Source organism: Malus domestica, chromosome 13, assembly GCF_042453785.1.
Source record: "Malus domestica chromosome 13, GDT2T_hap1".
NCBI classification, from domain to species: domain Eukaryota; kingdom Viridiplantae; phylum Streptophyta; class Magnoliopsida; order Rosales; family Rosaceae; genus Malus; species Malus domestica.
This window is the reverse complement of record NC_091673.1, coordinates 35,184,551-35,203,567: the sequence shown is the minus strand read 5'-3', so window position 1 is coordinate 35,203,567 and position 19,017 is coordinate 35,184,551. Positions and strand designations below refer to the sequence as shown.

The following is a 19,017-nucleotide window of genomic DNA, read 5'->3' as shown; positions in this document are numbered from 1 at the left end:
TATGTCTTGGTGTTGACTTCGTTGATGTATCATGGCTTGGTCGGGTTGATACATGCAACATAATCTTCATAGATCGTCGTTGGGACTCAACGATGGATGAAAACACAACAAGTACTTCAAATATGCTCAACAAGAACTCCAAACCAAGTCTCACTTGTGGCGTAGTGAAGTGAGGTGAGTCTTGGAACAATTCGAAGATTTCGCAACTATGGTCATATTGTAGACCTCCAACATATTGCGATATCCCTAATGGTAAAGACATAACCATTTGGGGATTTTGCCTTGTGTGGGTTTGATAAGTAATTGTGTCAACATAACAAACAAGGCAAGCATCATTTCGAGGATCAAGGGGGTTGGATCCACTGAGATACGTTGGGATTTGCCCGCGTAGTACCTTCAGGGAACGTCTTTAATACCAATTCAGTAGTTGCATGTAGGCACGGTGCTGTATCTTTACCAAGATCAACATCGAATGACATGTCCTGTCTAAATACAATAAGCTAAGTACAACGAAGTGCAAAGTTGAACTTAGATATGGAATTTCGTATTCCATAACCTCTTCAAGGGTCTTATTTGCATATAACGTATAGACGATCAAATGTATACTTAAAGGTAACACCTTCAAGGTGTAGTTTGACTAGTAGACCGAAATACCGTCAGAATAATGCTTCAACTTCAAGTTAAGGCATAAACGAGTTTTCCCAAGATCCTTCATCTCAAATTCCATCTTCAGGTGCGAGGCAGTTTTCTCAAGCTCTTCTAGAGTCTTAGTGAGATTTGTGTTAATGACATAAACTGTAACTCTACCAATTCGGAATAAGACTTCATAGTTTAACATGCAAGGGCATAATTCATATCCTTAAGTGATCAAATAATCACTTAGACGGGTATACCACAACCGTCGGATTGTAAGTGAATGCCTTAAATAAGTTAAGAGGGTGTTCTGTAGTTTTGGAACTATTTGAACCAGTCCATGTAATTCTTCGGGAACTTATATGTAAATTTCCATATCTATATCCTCATAGAGAAATACTAACCACATTTCATAATGATGCTATCAATCACAAGACGTTTTGAGAGAAACCTTACACCATAAGGCATGCATCATATCGTACTATTTCATTCATCTCATAACGTTTCCTTTCCAACTTGTAACACAACGGGGTTACCTTGGGCAGTGTAGGAATGATAGGTCCAATACAAACTTTGGTAAGGAATTTAACCTGGATTGTAATTTCAATTGTCCAATTAGTTCTACGTTGTTACTTAATCAAAGGAACACGATTCGATATCGTCGCTTTTCATTTATATCGGTAGCTACAATATAAGTGAGAACATCATCGATGGTAATCTCATTTCAATTCCATTTAGCTTATCCAAACTAGTATACTAGACCAAGAACTTCAAGTCTCGGGAGTAATCTAGATTAATCTCATGAGATGGAAATGATTTGAGAGAGCGATCAAGCATGGATTCATTGTTGTGCCGTGTCTTCCTCTTCTAGGGAAGTGAATCCTACAAACTGAATGATCTGTCATGCTCCAGGCCAAGACAGACTGATTGACTATCTGCTGGTGTACCAGACCATCCAACAAGGGCGGCACACCCTTTAGGGATGTTGACTCAACATCTGTTAAGTACATCTATCCTTGCAAGCATGTTTGCAGCTGGTATATGATCTCGTCAATTTAGCTAGATCAAAGCAATGCGTATGGAGCAACATTCTGAAATCTAGAATTCATCGCACTTGCTTATCATACTTGTGCAGTATAGGGATTGAGATGAGACATAAGGGCTTCGTCCACGTAAATTTGTGTCGTTCTCCACGAACTTTGGCATTCTTATCTCCCCCTAACTATGGGAAGACTGTCTCATTAAAGTGACAACCCGCAAATGAGCGGTAAAAAGATCGCGTGCAAGTGCTCTATGTGAGCTAGTGTAAAAGAGAATCATGATCGACATAAGATACACATCCTTCTTTTGAGGACCTATGTTGGTACATTGCGACAGCGCAACCTGGCACATGGAATACACACCCAAATGCGTAAATATGAAAATCGTTAGGTTCGTACCCAGTAACCAATTGTAACATCAAATAGGTTGGGTGACAATTGGCCTCAAGGTGGACCAACATAGCTGCTTACAAGATTGCATAGCCCTAGGCAGAAATCGAAAACTTGGTACGTTCACCAAAATCCGAGCGATCATTCAAATTATGCAGCCCTCTAAGGTACAGCCACCTAAACTGGAGTTGAAGGTTCTTCCAGAACATTTGAAATATGCTTATTTGGGTGCAAATTCTTTGCTGCCAGTTATTATAGTTGCTGATTTATCTTCAACAGAGGAAGATAAACTGTTGCGCATTTTAAGGAGTCATCAAGATGCAATTGGCTGGACTATAGCTGACATTAAAGGGATCAGCCCTACAATTTGTATGCACAAAATTTTGTTGGATGATGGGGTAAAACCTGCCATTGACGCTCAACGTCGGTTGAATCCAATTATGAAAGAAGTTGTTCGTAATGAAGTTATGAAGCTTTTAGATGCTGGGATGATCTATCCCATTTCAGATAGTAAGTGGATTAGTCCAACTCAAGTGGTGCCAAAGCGTTCTGGTATTACAGTTGTGAAAAATGATAATAATGAACTTGTGCCTACTCGCTTGACTACTGGGTGGCGTATGTGTGTTGATTATAGAAAGATCAATGCTGGAACTAGAAAAGATCATTTTCCATTGCCATTCATTGATCAAATGTTGGAAAGGTTGGCTGGTCGTGCTTTCTACTGTTTCTTGGATGGCTATTCAGGGTATAACCAGATTCCAGTTGCCCCTGAGGATCAAGAAAAGACAACCTTTACTTGTCCTTTTGGGACTTTCGCATATAGAAGAATGCCTTTTGGGTTGTGCAATGCGCCTGCCACGTTTCAGCGTTGCATGATGAGCATATTTACCAGATTAGTTGAACATGTAGTTGAGGTATTTATGGATGATTTTTCTGTTTTTGGGGATTCTTTTGACCAATGTTTGCAAAATTTATCTCTAGTTCTGGAAAGATGCATTAAGACCAACCTGGTTTTAAACTGGGAAAAGTGTAACTTCATGGTTAGGTAGGGAATTGTCTTGGGCCACTTGATTTCTAACAGGGGTATTGAAGTTGATAAGGCTAAAATTGATGCAATTGAAAAGTTGCCACCCCCGATAACTGTTAAGAGTGTTCGATCTTTTCTTGGCCATGCCGGGTTTTATAGACGGTTCATCAAGGATTTCTCTAAGATTAGCCGACCCTTGTGTAATTTATTGGCTAAAGACGCTCCATTCGTTTTTTATGAGGCTTGTTTGGAGGCCTTCAAGAAGTTAAAGACACTCCTCACTACAGCACCCATTATTGCAGCTCCTAATTAGAGCCTACCTTTTGAACTGATGTGTGACGCATCAGATTTTGCAGTGGGGGCAGTTCTTGGACAGCGGACAGATAAACTTCCCCAAGTTATTTATTATGCTAGTCGAACCCTCAATGATGCACAACTAAACTATGCTACCACAGAAAAGGAATTGTTGGCAATTGTTTTTGCATTGGAAAAATTTCGTTCGTATTTAGTTGGGGCTAAAGTGATTGTTTATACAGATCATGCAGCTTTGAAATATTTGTTGTCTAAAAAAGATGCTAAACCTCGATTGATACGTTGGATTCTTTTATTGCAAGAGTTTGACTTAGAAATCAGAGATAAAAAGGGTCGTGAAAATGTGGTGGCTGACCATTTATCTAGATTAATTATTCCCACAGCTTCAAAAGAGGATTCCCTACCACTGAGGGAGAGTTTTCCAGATGAACAGCTCTTTGCAGTCCAATTCCGTACACCATGGTTTGCTGATATGGTTAATTATTTGGTTAAAGGGGTAGTGCATCCAGATTTAACGTTGCAGCAGAAAAAGAAGTTTTTATCTGATGTGAAGCATTATTTATGGGATGAGCCATACCTATTTAAGTATTGCCCAGACCAGATTATTCGCAGGTGTATTCCTGAAGCCGAACAGGAAAGTGTTTTAAGGTTTGCTCATCATTTTGCTTGTGGGGGACATTTTGGGCAGAAAAGAACAGCAGAAAAAATTTTGCAGAGTGGGTTATTTTGGCCTACACTTTTTAAGGATGCATATAATTGGTGCAAGGCTTGTGATAGGTGTCAAAGAGTCGGCAACCAGTCCAAAAGGAATGAGATGCCCCGGTAAAGTATTTTGATTGTTGAATTATTTGATGTATGGGGTATTGATTTCATGGGACCATTTCCATCGTCCCATGGGAACCAATATATTTTAGTTGCTGTGGAGTATGTTTCTAAGTGGGTCGAGGCCATTGCAGCACCAACTAATCAGGGATCAGTAGTCCTGAGGTTCCTCCAAGGGGTTATATTTCCGCGTTTTGGAATTCCACGCGTTATTCTTAGTGATGGGGGGAAGCACTTTATTAATAAATCATTTGCTAATTTGTTGGCAAAATATGGGATTAATCATCGTGTGGCTACACCTTATCATCCACAGACATCTGGTCAAGTGGAAGTTTCAAACAGAGAATTAAAACGCATTTTGGAGAAAACAGTTGGTTAAACACGAAAAGACTAGAGTTTAAAATTAAATGATGCGTTATGGGCCTACAGAACAGCTTATAAAACTCCTATTGGGATGTCACCATTTCGACTCGTTTATGGGAAAGCATGTCATCTACCTATGGAACTTGAACATAAGGCGTACTGGGCAATTAAAGAGTTAAATTTTTCATATGACTCAGCTAGAGAACAACGTAAATTGCAGCTCAATGAGCTGGAGGAAATTCGTCAGGGTGCTTATGAAAGTTGTTGCTATTCAGCTCAAGGCTAAAGTTGTTTCCAGGGAAATTGAAATCTCGCTGGACTGGACCATATTTGGTTACTAAAATCTTTCCTCATGGAGCAGTTGAAATATCTAATGCGGCTCAAGGCAACACATTCAAGGTGAACGGTCACAGGCTGAAACCATACGTGGAGGCACCCTTTGATACTGCATACGAGTCTTTGACTCTGAAGGCACCAGTGATCTAGCCACCGGACTTCCGCAACGTCTAGCTACAGACTTAAAATAAAGCGCTTATTGGGAGGCAACCCAATTTTTCTAAACTCTTTCCTAATTTTAATTTTCGTTTGATTTTCTCTTTAAGATAAAAATATATATATATATAAAAAAAAACATACATAAAAAAAATAAAAAAATAAAAATAAAATAAAAAATTTGGAAAAAATGGAAGATTGCATATTGATTTTATTTACCCAGTTTATTTGATTTTATTTTAATTTTTTGACGCATATTGGTTAATTGCAGGTTGCGAACGTGGAAAATAAAGCGCGTCCTATGCTGGAATCCTGCACCCAGCAGCAAGTCTAACGTTCACATCAACCACATCTACACTATGCTGGAACTTTAAAGCAGTCAACATAAAAAGCCATTCACATATGCAAGTTTGGGGGTGATTGTTGCAGATCCAGCACATAAACAGAATTTAGAGCAGTTAATTTTCTGCAGCTCAGTTGTGCGATGCATGGAGGAAGCACAATTAAATCACAGATCCATACACCACAGAACTGAGTACAACTATTATTACCAGATCTACAACAATTCCACTTGCAAGGATACGAAATTTTACCTCCCAGATTCATCGATCTGGGCTCTTGGCAGCTTGTACCGTTTGTCTATTGAAGCTAATCTTTGTCCACCCTTTTCTTTCCCTCGGATCTATCAGTGATCCGCCTATATCGCACAGAGCACACCAATATGAGACTATGTCGAGACACAGAAAATTTTTTTTTTGAAAACCACAGAGTATTGTGAAAGTCATAGTTTCGGCCGGATGAGTGTTTATACCTTCAAGGTTGCTCAGTCATGGCTGTTGCGATGTATCCTGCCTTTTGTCTGATGGATATCCAGTTGAGCGTTCTTTCTTTCGGATCTGTCATGGATCCGCTTGTTCTACAAACATACCACACCAGTTTCATTACATGCAGGTATAATGAAGCAACGGTCTCACGGAATGGAATCCATCATGCACGGAGTACAAGATCGTTACCTTACTTATTTGCTGAGGCCGAGACATTTGTCATTTATGCTGCCTTCAGGAACCACTAGACCGGAAGCTCACGGTTGTTGTCTCTCGGTTGTACGCTGAAGTTGAGGGAAAAATTTTCAGTCACAGTAGTGGTTTTATTATTCAAATCTCAGATCATCATTCATCCATCAAAAGGGTTACGGGTTTTACCTCAACATTTGCAGATCCTTGGTGGAGCTGAGCTGCTGACTCCGGGTGTGTTCTTGTGTTGTTGTCTCGGATTTGCAACCATTAGGGCTCTTCCCACTGATAAACCACATGCAGGTGTTAGTGTTTGTTCCAGATCTCTCCAACAAATAAATTGGACAATGAAACCACAAGATTGGAGGGTGATTTTACCTTTGGGTTTCCGTTTTTCCGATTTTCCATCACGGCGGGGTACTCACGGAGGTGCGTTGTTGTTGGGTTATGGAAGGCTACGGATGCATCAATCTGTGAGGAAACTGAGACAAACATAGAACCATCAAATGCATCAGTCACAAACATTTTCATTTTACTCTTGGTGATGAAGTCAGCAGAAATGGAGCTACATCTTTACATTTGAACGAACAAAAGGAGAAATGGCATGGCTTCGTTTTTACCTGCAAAGGGAGGATTTTTGGACGAACTGTTTTAGATCTGCTCGTTTGGGTCTCAGTGTTGTGGACTGATGAGTAGATTTTATATTATATATTTTACCCTAATCTTAGTATATTTTGGTTAATATATTGGAAGAATTTTGATACTTTGAATTGTATTTTCAATATAGGACTTTCGACTTCCTCTGGAGAAAAACAGGACCAAATGGACGAATTTTGGAGTAATTCCAGTTGGAGGACGTTCGTGAGTCACTTATCTTGATCGTATCAAAATTTGGGATTTTTCCACCAAGCGGTTATTTTCTGGCGATGAAATAAAGAAGCAGTGCGCAGTGCTGGAAAATGACGTTTTTGGGCTTAAATTGCGTTTTTGGAGCCCAAGATGACATTGGATGGGTTCGTGGCCTTCTGGAAAAGTGTTCAGAATATTCCAAACATCAAATCCAGCTATATTGGGCCAGTTTTGGAGCAGCTTATGGGCCAAAATGTGGCTGTTCAGATTTTAGACGAATTTTACTATTTTTATTGGGGGTTTTTATTAATTTTAGTTTGCTAGGGTTTGCGTGGTGGCTTAGCAGATATATTGCTTGGCCGTCTACAGTTTTAGACTACGCTTTATTTTATGCAATATTGGAGACAGAGAGAAGTGGTAGGGTTTTGAAGATTTTCTACTTGAAGGTGTTTTCAATCCTTTTCTTAATAGATATTTCTATGATTTCAATTATGAATATGCGGAACTAATTTCTTTTGCTAGGGCGAAGCCTTGAGCCTTAGCATGAATATGTGATTTTTATTTAATTGCTTATGATTGATTGCATGCATACTTTGAATTGTTAATCACCGGGATAAAAAGTATCTAATTGTTTTAATGCCTGATCACCATTACGATCTTTAGAAAAGTAATTTGATGCAATTTTGGTCGGAAGGATCCCTGAAATTGACGCTGGCTTCTTGTGATTAATAATAGTAATTTCTCTTAGGATGAATATCACGTCTTAAGGATTACATGGTTTTTCAAAGGATTTTCATAAAGCATAATGAGTCTTTCATGTTTAGATTTGATCCGAACGTCCGGACGGGTTGCATGTTAGATATACGTTCTATGTTGAAGGTTCCAAGTAGAATATGAATTAGGAAAATGTAACCTTCAAAGTGGCATGTGTAGATCATAAGTAATTGGTAAAAATTCATAGGATTGTTAGGTGATGGTGGATCCCTAGTGCTTTCTTAATTTGATTTTCTCAAAACTGTTTTCTTCTCTCTAATACTAATATTGCAGATTGTTTATTTTAATTCATTAAATTCGTTTTTATTTTAATTAGGTTATAAAATCAATCACTTCAATTTCTATTTTACAATAATTAAATGGAATCTGATTAGTTCGAATTATTTAATAATCCTTGTGGAGATGACATTGCGAAATCCGTTTATACTACAATAACCTTGTGATTCTTGCAAGTAAAATAAGAGGTTTTTATCGCATTCACATAAGTTGTAAAAATCCCTATCATGGACCAGAGCACTATTATAGAGGAATCAGACATGCCTGTGTCGCTCCACCATGGAAGAGTTCCGAGAGACATGCGGAAAAAAAAAAAAAATTGGGAGGAAGAAGGATCCTGCGTTTTTTTAGAGCAATGAAGAAAAGATGCAGAGATGATTTGAGGAAAGGAGAGAAAAATGTGAGAGACAGAGAGGTCCTTTCATTTTAGAAAAATGGGATCTGAGAGCAAGAGAGAGATATGGGCAAATGGGTTGATCTGCACCTTTTATTTGGAATCCTAAAGAGTGGTAACACGGATGCGCAACACGTGTACAAATCTGGCATTTTTCTGGTTTGTCCGAGATAGCTGTTTTGCAAGGGGGAAATAAAGAGCCGTTTGGCTCTTAGTTTAATCAAACGAAGAGAGTACGTCGGCTCGGTGCTCGAGGTCAGTCAAAAAAATAATAATAATAATAATTAAATTTCAAATTGCACGCCAGTTGGATCCCGTTCAGTTCCCAGGAATCCAATGTTTGTGTATGGTGCTCGAGGCCATATGTTTGTCAGGCCATGATGGGCCACGTGAGGCCCTGCTGGTTTCAAATACAAGGCAGCCTGATGCTGCACGCCCCATTCTGGAGTGTTGCCAGGTTTTGTTCTTTCTTTTCTTTTCATTTTATTATATATATATATATATATATATATTTCATTTTATTTTCTTCTTTTCGTTTCTTGGTTCTTTTTAGTAATAGTTTTTTTTGGTGTTTTATTTTATTGTTTTGTTTTTTTTAGTTTCTTTTATTTTAGTTTCCACACCTTGAGGACAAAGTGTGATATAAGTTTGGGGGTGGGAAAATAACATTTTAGGTCTTTTAATTTTGTGCAGTTTAAAAATTTTCATTCTTGCTAAGTTAATATCCATAGATTATTTTAAACGTTAGAACAAATGGACATGGTAAAGATTAATCCCACATTAGAGTCTTTTCTATTTATCGTTGCTTAGACACTAATTCATGAATTATACTTTGAACTTTGCACATCACACCAACATGGTTAGTGAGGAGTGAGATTGAAATACTTGCTTTTAGTCTAAGTTTATTTTTAATTTTTAATTTTTGTTTTAAGTAAAGTAAGTTATTATTGTGAAAAAAGTAATAATTGTCTCACCCGAGGTTTTTCCTAGTAACCGGGCCAGTCCTGCCTAATCAGCAGTGATTCTCGCGTCAAACGGTAGAGTTTTGGCATGAGGCAGGGTGGTTAGTTGGTTTCGTAGCCTTTTCAGCTCGGGTTAATAAGTCCTTAGGGGTGTTCTACACCTAGTGCCCTAAAGCCCTAGTGGTTTGGGAGTCATTGACCTAAAGCTCGCTACATGGGTTGGATTGAAAGCTTAAGTGAACCGACATTGCACGACCACTACTGTTACTGGAAAAAAAAAAATGTTATATATGAAAAAAAAAAGGGAAAAAAAAAGTGAAAAAGAAAAAAAAAGAAAAAAGAAAGAGAGTTATATTTAAAGTTACTATGTGTGAAATAAATAAGAACGAGAGGTAAGTGTTTTAGTCGAGTCTCCTTAATTATGTTGATTCACTTTACACCAAAGGAAGTTTGTGAATTCTTTTCTAATTGATTCTAAATGGCTTAGACTCTGTGGTGGGAGTGGTTGGAACTTTTGAAAAAAATGTTCTAGTTTTTAAAATTTGCTATGGATTGCAACTTTCAAGATGAAAATTTTTGTCAGTTAATTTTAGCTAGTTGTCTAGTTTGTTAAGTTTTTATTTTTGTTTGAGTCTTGTTTTGCTTGAGGACAAGCAAAAAGCTAAGTTTGGGAGTATTTGATGAGTAAATTTTATATTATATATTTTACCCTAATCTTAGTATATTTTGGTTAATATATTGGAAGAAATTTGATACTTTGAATTGTATTTTCAATATAGGACTTTCGACTTCCTCTGGAGCAAAACAGAACCAAATGGACGAATTTTGGAGTAATTCCAGTTGGAGGACGTTCGTGAGTCACTTAGCTTGATCGTATCAAAATTTGGGATTTTTCCACCAAGCGGTTATTTTCTGGCGATGAAATAAAGAAGCAGTGCGCAGTGTTGGAAAATGACGTTTTTGGGCTTAAATTGCGTTTTTGGAGCCCAAGATGACCTCGGATGGGTTCGTGGCCTTCTGGAAAAGTGTTCAAAATATTGCAAACATTAAATCCAGCTATATTGGGCCAGTTTTGGAGCAGCTTATGGGTCAAAACGTGGCTGTTCAGATTTTAGACGAATTTTTATCATTTTTATTTAGGGTTTTTATTAATTTTAGTTTGCTAGGGTTTGCGTGGGGGCTTAGCAGATATATTGCTTGGCCGTCTACAGTTTTAGACTACGCTTTATTTTATGCAATATTGGAGACAGAGAGAAGTGCTAGGGTTTTGAAGATTTTCTACTTGAAGGTGTTTTCAATCCTTTTCTTAATAGATATTTCTATGATTTCAATTATGAATATGCGGAACTAATTTTTTTTGCTAGGGCGAAGCCTTGAGCCTTAGCATGAATATGTGATTTTTACTTAATTACTTATGATCAATTGCATGCGTACTTTGAATTGTTAATCACCGGGATAAAAACTATCTAATTGTCGTAATGCTTGATCACCATTAGGATCTTTAGAAAAGTAATTTGATGCAATTTTGGTCGGAAGGTTCCCTGAAATTGACGCTGGCTTCTTGTGATTAATAATTGTAATTTCTCTTAGGATGAATATCACGTCTTAAGGATTGCATGGTTTTTCAAAGGATTTTCATAAAGCATAATGAGTCTTTCATGTTTAGATTTGATCCGAACGTCCGGACGGGTTGCATGTTAGATATACGTTCTATGTTGGAGGTTCCAAGTAGAATATGAATTAGGAAAATCTAACCTTCAAAGTAGCATGTGTAGATCGTAAGTAATTGGTAAAAATTCATAGGATTGCTAGGTGATGGTGGAACCCTAGTGCTTTCTTAATTTTATTCTCCCAAAACTGTTTTCTTTCTCTCTAGCTCTAATATTGCAGATTGTTTATAATTCATTAATTTCGTTTTTATTTTAATTAGGTTATAAAATCAACCACTTCAATTTCTACTTTACAATAATTAAATGGAATCTGATTAGTTCGAATTATTTAATAATCCCTGTGGAGATGACCTTGCGAAATCCGATTATACTACAATAACCTTATGATTCTTGCAAGTAAAATAGGAGATTTAAGCCCGTTCACATGAGTAGTAAAAATCCCCATCAAGAAAATGGCGCCGTTGCCGGGGATTATTTAAAATAATCCCCACGAATCAGATTTTCAATTAATTATTGATGTTTATACATATATAAAAAAAATATATATTTAATTTTCGTTTTTATTTTATTTTTACAGATTACAACAGTACAACAGTACAGATTTCAGAAATCTGTGCATGGTCAGCACCCGTTCAACAGTGCAGAAATTGATTCCACTTGATCCAGAATTTGAGCAGCATTTAAGGAGGAAACGCAGGGAGCAAAATTTGCAGCGGGTTCGTCCTCTGCAGGAGACGTTTCTGAAATCAGTCTTTGACCTGCACAACAAAGAAAAAATGGCGTTTGTAATTCCAGAGGCAGGTCTGCCCCTAGGTGATTCACTGACAGCCCATACAACAAATATACCCAGTTGTATTACATATCCGGCAGTGGAGGAAGGGACATCATTTGAAATAAAACAGCACATGTTGAATATTCTACCTACGTTTCATGGGTTATCATCTGATGATCCTAACATGCATATTGCAGAATTTTTAATGGGATGCAAAAACATTTTGGTGAGGGGATTTTCAGCCGAATCTATTAAGCTGCGGTTGTTTCCATACACTCTAAAAGATCAGGCACGGAGATGGCTCCTCACACTCCCATCTGGAAGCATTACAACTTGGGCCTAACTCAGTGAAAAATTTCTAAACAAGTATTATCCGGCTTCTAAGACTCTTGACATGAGAACTCAGATTTTATCTTTTGCCCAAAAACCAAACGAAGAGTTTCACGAGGCATGGGAGCGGTTTAAGGAGATGATTACAAAATGTCCACATTCGGGTATTAACACTACTGATCAAATGCATATATTTTTCAGAGGTTTGAATATGACTACAAAAACTCTTGTCAACGCTTCATGCGGAGGTTCGTACAAAGATAAAAACGCACAAGAGGCTTGTTTGTTATTTGAAAAAATGGCAGCAGATACTCAGCAGTGGGCAGTTCAGCAGCCACAATCTAGGTCTGTTTTTGAGATGTCAAATGGTTCTCCATATGTTACAGCACAAATTGAAAAAATGGAGAAAAGGCTTGACGCAAAATTTGACATGTTATTACAAAGAATGCCAGGTTCTCAGGTTGCTGTACAGCAGCCCTTACAAGCTGCCTGCAGCATTTGCAACATGATAACTCACGATTTTATGAGCTGCCCACATAAAGATGTTTCACCAGATTTTACAGCTGAGCAGGTTAATGCATTTAACAATTTCCAGCGGCCCAGATATGACCCATATTCTAATTTCTACAACCCCGGTTGGAGAGATCATCCTAATCTAAGGTGGGATAAGGAACAGCACACTAGGCCTCAATTTCAACAGCAGGTATAGCAACCTGCTGCACCTAAGGCCGTTTGGGAGGTTGCAATTGAAAAATTGGCAAATACTACCACTCAAGAAATTCAAAATCTACAGGCAACAGTGAAAAACATCGAAAAACAGGTGGGGCAGATTGCTTTGCAGGTTTCTGGAAGGGCACCAGGTACATTTCCCAGCCAAACCGAACCAAATCCTAGGGGCGGAGCAGATTGCAAGGCAGTTAGAGTTTTACGTTCCGGCAAAAGTTTTCATAACAGGGATGAAAATTGCATTCTAAATTCGCGGGTGGATTCACAGCCAAAAACAGATTCAGGGAATGTTGAAAAATCTGCCAATTCGAAAGATTCAGAACAGCCGGTTAACAGTTCTGAAAATAGCGCAGAAGATATTGTTGAGGATCGTGTTTATGAGCCATCTATGCCGTATCCCGAACGGTTGAAGCCTAGAGTTAAAGATCAACAATTGACAGATTTTATGAAGACTTTGTCTAAGGTTCAGATTAATCTGCCGTTAATTGATGCCATCAAGAACATTCCGTCTTATGCCAAGTTTTTGAAGGATGTTTGCACAAAGAAAAAGAAGCTTGTTGATTTTGAGAAAGTAATTCTTACAGAACAGTGCAGCGCTGTTCTGCTTCACAAATTGCCCCCAAAGAAACAAGATCCAGGGAGTTTTACAATTTCATGCACAATTGGAAATTCTCATTTTAAACGTGCTTTAATTGACTTAGGTGCTAGTATTAATTTAATGCCTTTTTCTGTTTTTCAGAGACTAGGACAAGGAGAAATCAAGCCAACATCAGTTATTCTACAACTAGCGGACCGATCAGTTGCTTATCCAAGGGGTATTATAGAAGACCTAATTATTAAAGTGGATAATCTCTATCTTCCTGCAGATTTTGTGATTTTGGATATGGATGAAGATATGCAAACACCGATTATTTTGGGACGTCCCTTCATGGCTACAGCCAGAACTTTAATTGATGTAGAGGCTGGGACACTTACACTTTGAGTGCAAGATCAATCTGTTGTGTTCAGTTTATTTGAAGCCACCAAAAGGCCAGGTGATGTGCATGATTGTATGCGTGTTGATGTGCTTGACAGCTTTTTACATGCTGAAATTATGCCACGTTTGACATCTGATCCATTGTTAAATGTGTTCCATGGGTTTGAGAATAAAAATACAGAAGATGAAGAGGTTTTTGAGTATGTTTCAGCTTTGGAAAGTGTTCCTTTTCAACCCCCACGTTGGAGGCACGTTTTTGAGAGTTTGGGGGAACCCAAGAAGTTGTTGCAGCCCTCTAAGGTACAGCCACCTAAATTGGAGTTGAAGGTTCTTCCAGAACATTTGAAATATGCTTATTTGGGTGCAGATTCTTCGCTGCCAGTTATTATAGCTGCTGATTTATCTTCAACAGAGGAAGATAAACTGTTGCGCATTTTAAGGAGTCATCAAGATGCAATTGGCTGGACTATAGCTGACATTAAAGGGATCAGCCCTACAATTTGTATGCACAAAATTTTGTTGGATGATGGGGTAAAACCTGCTATTGACGCTCAACGTCGGTTGAATCCAATTATGAAAGAAGTTGTTCGTAATGAAGTTATGAAGCTTTTAGATGCTGGGATTATCTATCCAATTTCAGATAGTAAGTGGATTAGTCCAACTCAAGTGGTGCCAAAGCGTTCTGGTATTACAGTTGTGAAAAATGATAATAATGAACTTGTGCCTACTCGCTTGACTACTGGGTGGCGTATGTGTGTTGATTATAGAAAGATCAATGCTGGAACTAGAAAAGATCATTTTCCATTGCCATTCATTGATCAAATGTTGGAAAGGTTGGCTGGTCGTGCTTTCTACTGTTTCTTGGATGGCTATTCAGGGTATAACCAGATTCCAGTTGCCCCTGAGGATCAAGAAAAGACAACCTTTACTTGTCCTTTTGGGACTTTCGCATATAGAAGAATGCCTTTTGGGTTGTGCAATGCGCCTGCCACGTTTCAGCGTTGCATGATGAGCATATTTACCAGATTAGTTGAACATGTAGTTGAGGTATTTATGGATGATTTTTCTGTTTTTGGGGATTCTTTTGACCAATGTTTGCAGAATTTATCTCTAGTTCTGGAAAGATGCATTAAGACCAACCTGGTTTTAAACTGGGAAAAGTGTCACTTCATGGTTAGGCAGGGAATTGTCTTGGGCCACTTGATTTCTAACAGGGGTATTGAAGTTGATAAGGCTAAAATTGATGCAATTGAAAAGTTGCCACCCCCGATAACTGTTAAGAGTGTTCGATCTTTTCTTGGCCATGCCGGGTTTTATAGACGGTTCATCAAGGATTTCTCTAAGATTAGTCGACCCTTGTGTAATTTATTGGCTAAAGACGCTCCATTCGTTTTTGATGAGGCTTGTTTGGAGGCCTTCAAGAAGTTAAAGACACTCCTCACTACAGCACCCATTATTGCAGCTCCTAATTGGAGCCTACCTTTTGAACTGATGTGTGACGCATCAGATTTTACAGTGGGGGCAGTTCTTGGACAGCGGACAGATAAACTTCCCCAAGTTATTTATTATGCTAGTCGAACCCTCAATGATGCACAACTAAACTATGCTACCATAGAGAAGGAATTGTTGGCAATTGTTTTTGCATTGGAAAAATTTCGTTCGTATTTAGTTGGGGCTAAAGTGATTGTTTATACAGATCATGGAGCTTTGAAATATTTGTTGTCTAAAAAAGATGCTAAACCTCGATTGATACGTTGGATTCTTTTATTGCAAGAGTTTGACTTAGAAATCAGAGATAAAAAGGGTCGTGAAAATGTGGTGGCTGACCATTTATCTAGATTAATTATTCCCACAGCTTCAAAAGAGGATTCCCTACCACTGAGGGAGAGTTTTCCAGATGAACAGCTCTTTGCAGTCCAATTCCGTACACCATGGTTTGCTGATATGGTTAATTATTTGGTTAAAGGGGTAGTGCATCCAGATTTAACGTTGCAGCAGAAAAAGAAGTTTTTATCTGATGTGAAGCATTATTTATGGGATGAGCCATACCTATTTAAGTATTGCCCAGACCAGATTATTCGCAGGTGTATTCCTGAAGCCGAACAGGAAAGTGTTTTAAGGTTTGCTCATCATTTTGCTTGTGGGGGACATTTTGGGCAGAAAAGAACAGCAGAAAAAATTTTGCAGAGTGGGTTATTTTGGCCTACACTTTTTAAGGATGCATATAATTGGTGCAAGGCTTGTGATAGGTGTCAAAGAGTCGGCAACCAGTCCAAAAGGAATGAGATGCCCCGGCAAAGTATTTTGATTGTTGAATTATTTGATGTATGGGGTATTGATTTCATGGGACCATTTCCATCGTCCCATGGGAACCAATATATTTTAGTTGCTATGGAGTATGTTTCTAAGTGGGTCGAGGCCATTGCAGCACCAACTAATCAGGGATCAGTAGTCCTGAGGTTCCTCCAAGGGGTTATATTTCCGCGTTTTGGAATTCCACGCGTTATTCTTAGTGATGGGGGGAAGCACTTTATTAATAAATCATTTGCTAATTTGTTGGCAAAATATGGGATTAATCATCGTGTGGCTACACCTTATCATCCACAGACATCTGGTCAAGTGGAAGTTTCAAACAGAGAATTAAAACGCATTTTGGAGAAAACAGTTGGTTCAACACGAAAAGACTGGAGTTTAAAATTAAATGATGCGTTGTGGGCCTACAGAACAGCTTATAAAACTCCTATTGGGATGTCACCATTTCGACTCGTTTATGGGAAAGCATGTCATCTACCTATGGAACTTGAACATAAGGCGTACTGGGCAATTAAAGAGTTAAATTTTTCATATGACTCAGTTGGAGAACAACGTAAATTGCAGCTCAATGAGCTGGAGGAAATTCGTCAGGGTGCTTATGAAAGTTGTTGCTATTCAGCTCAAGGCTAAAGTTGTTTCCAGGGAAATTGAAATCTCGCTGGACTGGACCATATTTGGTTACTAAAATCTTTCCTCATGGAGCAGTTGAAATATCTAATGCGGCTCAAGGCAACACATTCAAGGTGAACGGTCACAGGCTGAAACCATACGTGGAGGCACCCTTTGATACTGCATACGAGTCTTTGACTCTGAAGGCACCAGTGATCTAGCCACCGGACTTCCGCAACGTCTAGCTACAGACTTAAAATAAAGCGCTTATTAGGAGGCAACCCAATTTTTCTAAACTCTTTCCTAATTTTAATTTTCGTTTGATTTTTTCTCTTTAAGATAAAAATATATATATATACATAAAAAACATACATAAAAAAATAAAAAAATAAAAATAAAAAATAAAAAATTTGGAAAAAATGGAAGATTGCATATTGATTTTATTTACCCAGTTTATTTGATTTTATTTTAATTTTTTGACGCATATTGGTTAATTGCAGGTTGCGAACGTGGAAAATAAAGCGCGTCCTATGCTGGAATCCTGCACCCAGCAGCAAGTCTAACGTTCACATCAACCACATCTACACTATGCTGGAAATTTAAAGCAGTCAACATAAAAAGCCATTCACATATGCAAGTTTGGGGGTGATTGTTGCAGTTCCAGCACATAAACAGAATTTAGAGCAGTTAATTTTCTGCAGCTCAGTTGTGCGATGCATGGAGGAAGCACAATTAAATCACAGATCCATACACCACATAACTGAGTACAACTATTATTACCAGATCTACAACAATTCCACTTGCAAGGATACGAAATTTTACCTCCCACATTCATCGATCTGGGCTCTTGGCAGCTTGTACCGTTTGTCTATTGAAGCTAATCTTTGTCCACCCTTTTCTTTCCCTCGGATCTATCAGTGATCCGCCTATATCGCACAGAGCACACCAATATGAGACTATGTCGAGACACAGAAAATTTTTTTTTTGAAAACCACAGAGTATTGTGAAAGTCATAGTTTCGGCCGGATGAGTGTTTATACCTTCAAGGTTGCTCAGTCATGGCTGTTGCGATGTGTCCTGCCTTTTGTCTGATGGATATCCAGTTGAGCGTTCTTTCTTTCGGATCTGTCATGGATCCGCTTGTTCTACAAACATACCACACCAGTTTCATTACATGCAGGTATAATGAAGCAACGGTCTCACGGAATGGAATCCATCATGCACGGAGTACAAGATCGTTACCTTACTTATTTGCTGAGGCCGAGACATTTGTCATTTATGCTGCCTTCAGGAACCACTAGACCGGAAGCTCACGGTTGTTGTCTCTCGGTTGTACGCTGGAGTTGAGGGAAAATTTTTCAGTCACAGTAGTGGTTTTATTATTCAAATCTCAGATCATCATTCATCCATCAAAAGGGTTACGGGTTTTACCTCAACATTTGCAGATCCTTGGTGGAGCTGAGCTGCTGACTCCGGGTGTGTTCTTGTGTTGTTGTCTCGGATTTGCAACCATTAGGGCTCTTCCCACTGATAAACCACATGCAGGTGTTAGTGTTTGTTCCATATCTCTCCAACAAATAAATTGGACAATGAAACCACAAGATTGGAGGGTGATTTTACCTTTGGGTTTCCGTTTTTCCGATTTTCCATCACGGCGGGGTACTCACGGAGGTGCGTTGTTGTTGGGTTATGGAAGGCTACGGATGCATCAATCTGTGAGGAAACTGAGACAAACATAGAACCATCAAATGCATCAGTCACAAACATTTTCATTTTACTCTTGGTGATGAAGTCAGCAGAAATGGAGCTACATCTTTACATTTGAACGAACAAAAGGAGAAATGGCATGGCTTCGTTTTTACCTGCAAAGGGAGGATTTTTGGACGAACTGTTTTAGATCTGCTCGTTTGGGTCTCAGTGTTGTGGACTGATGAGTAGATTTTATATTATATATTTTACCCTAATCTTAGTATATTTTGGTTAATATATTGAAAGAATTTTGATACTTTGAATTGTATTTTCAATATAGGACTTTCGACTTCCTCTGGAGCAAAACAGGACCAAATGGACGAATTTTGGAGTAATTCCAGTTGGAGGACGTTCGTGAGTCACTTATCTTGATCGTATCAAAATTTGAGATTTTTCCAAAAAGCGGTTATTTTCTGGCGATGAAATAAAAAAGCCGTGCGCAGTGCTGGAAAATGACGTTTTTGGGCTTAAATTGCGTTTTTGGAGCCCAAGATGACATTGGATGGGTTCGTGGCCTTCTGGAAA

The 19,017-nt window shown here is 38.5% G+C and overlaps 2 protein-coding genes, 2 long non-coding RNA genes and 1 other non-coding gene across 7 annotated transcripts; 2 read left to right on the top strand and 3 right to left on the bottom strand.

Moving 5' to 3' along the window:
* Positions 1 to 4,273: 4,273 nt before the first annotated feature.
* Positions 4,274 to 4,928, top strand: LOC139190958 (uncharacterized). The gene is made up of 2 exons (XM_070811451.1): positions 4,274 to 4,594; positions 4,785 to 4,928. Exons 1-2 carry the CDS (start codon positions 4,274 to 4,276, stop codon positions 4,926 to 4,928), a joined length of 465 nt encoding a protein of 154 aa, XP_070667552.1.
* A 331-nt stretch (positions 4,929 to 5,259) lies between these two features.
* LOC108173426 (uncharacterized) lies at positions 5,260 to 6,784 on the bottom strand. 2 transcript variants are annotated; one of them, XR_003767982.2, is made up of 6 exons: positions 6,713 to 6,784; positions 6,471 to 6,574; positions 6,282 to 6,377; positions 6,093 to 6,187; positions 5,891 to 5,995; positions 5,260 to 5,776 (listed from the first exon to the last, which is right to left on the bottom strand). It is a non-coding gene; the product is annotated as an uncharacterized lncRNA (long non-coding RNA). The 2 variants fall into 2 exon arrangements; XR_011575060.1 differs by having other exon boundaries at positions 6,098 to 6,187.
* Positions 6,785 to 12,180: 5,396 nt separating this feature from the next.
* On the bottom strand, positions 12,181 to 12,285 carry LOC114822812 (small nucleolar RNA R71). The gene has a single exon (XR_003771004.2). It is a non-coding gene; the product is annotated as a small nucleolar RNA R71 (small nucleolar RNA).
* Positions 12,286 to 12,417: 132 nt separating this feature from the next.
* LOC139190957 (uncharacterized) lies at positions 12,418 to 13,827 on the top strand. The gene is made up of 2 exons (XM_070811450.1): positions 12,418 to 12,822; positions 12,913 to 13,827. The coding sequence occupies exons 1-2, from the start codon at positions 12,418 to 12,420 to the stop codon at positions 13,825 to 13,827; spliced, it is 1,320 nt and encodes a 439-aa protein (XP_070667551.1).
* A 3,325-nt stretch (positions 13,828 to 17,152) lies between these two features.
* LOC139190728 (uncharacterized) lies at positions 17,153 to 18,671 on the bottom strand. Of its 2 annotated transcripts, none has more exons than XR_011575085.1 (6): positions 18,606 to 18,671; positions 18,364 to 18,467; positions 18,175 to 18,270; positions 17,986 to 18,080; positions 17,784 to 17,888; positions 17,153 to 17,669 (listed from the first exon to the last, which is right to left on the bottom strand). It is a non-coding gene; the product is annotated as an uncharacterized lncRNA (long non-coding RNA). The 2 variants fall into 2 exon arrangements; XR_011575086.1 differs by having other exon boundaries at positions 17,991 to 18,080.
* Between the last annotated feature and the right edge of the window lie 346 nt (positions 18,672 to 19,017).

What these genes read in the sequence shown, in the direction of transcription:
- LOC139190958 (XM_070811451.1), top strand. Translation starts at nt 4,274, where the DNA reads ATGGGACCATTTCCATCGTCCCATGGGAACCAATATATTTTAGTTGCT. An exon ending in AACGCATTTTGGAGAAAACA is followed by an intron (nt 4,595 to 4,784) that starts GTTGGTTAAACA and finishes CATATGACTCAG; the next exon opens with CTAGAGAACAACGTAAATTG.
- LOC139190957 (XM_070811450.1), top strand. Translation starts at nt 12,418, where the DNA reads ATGGCAGCAGATACTCAGCAGTGGGCAGTTCAGCAGCCACAATCTAGG. An exon ending in GGCCTCAATTTCAACAGCAG is followed by an intron (nt 12,823 to 12,912) that starts GTATAGCAACCT and finishes CAAAATCTACAG; the next exon opens with GCAACAGTGAAAAACATCGA.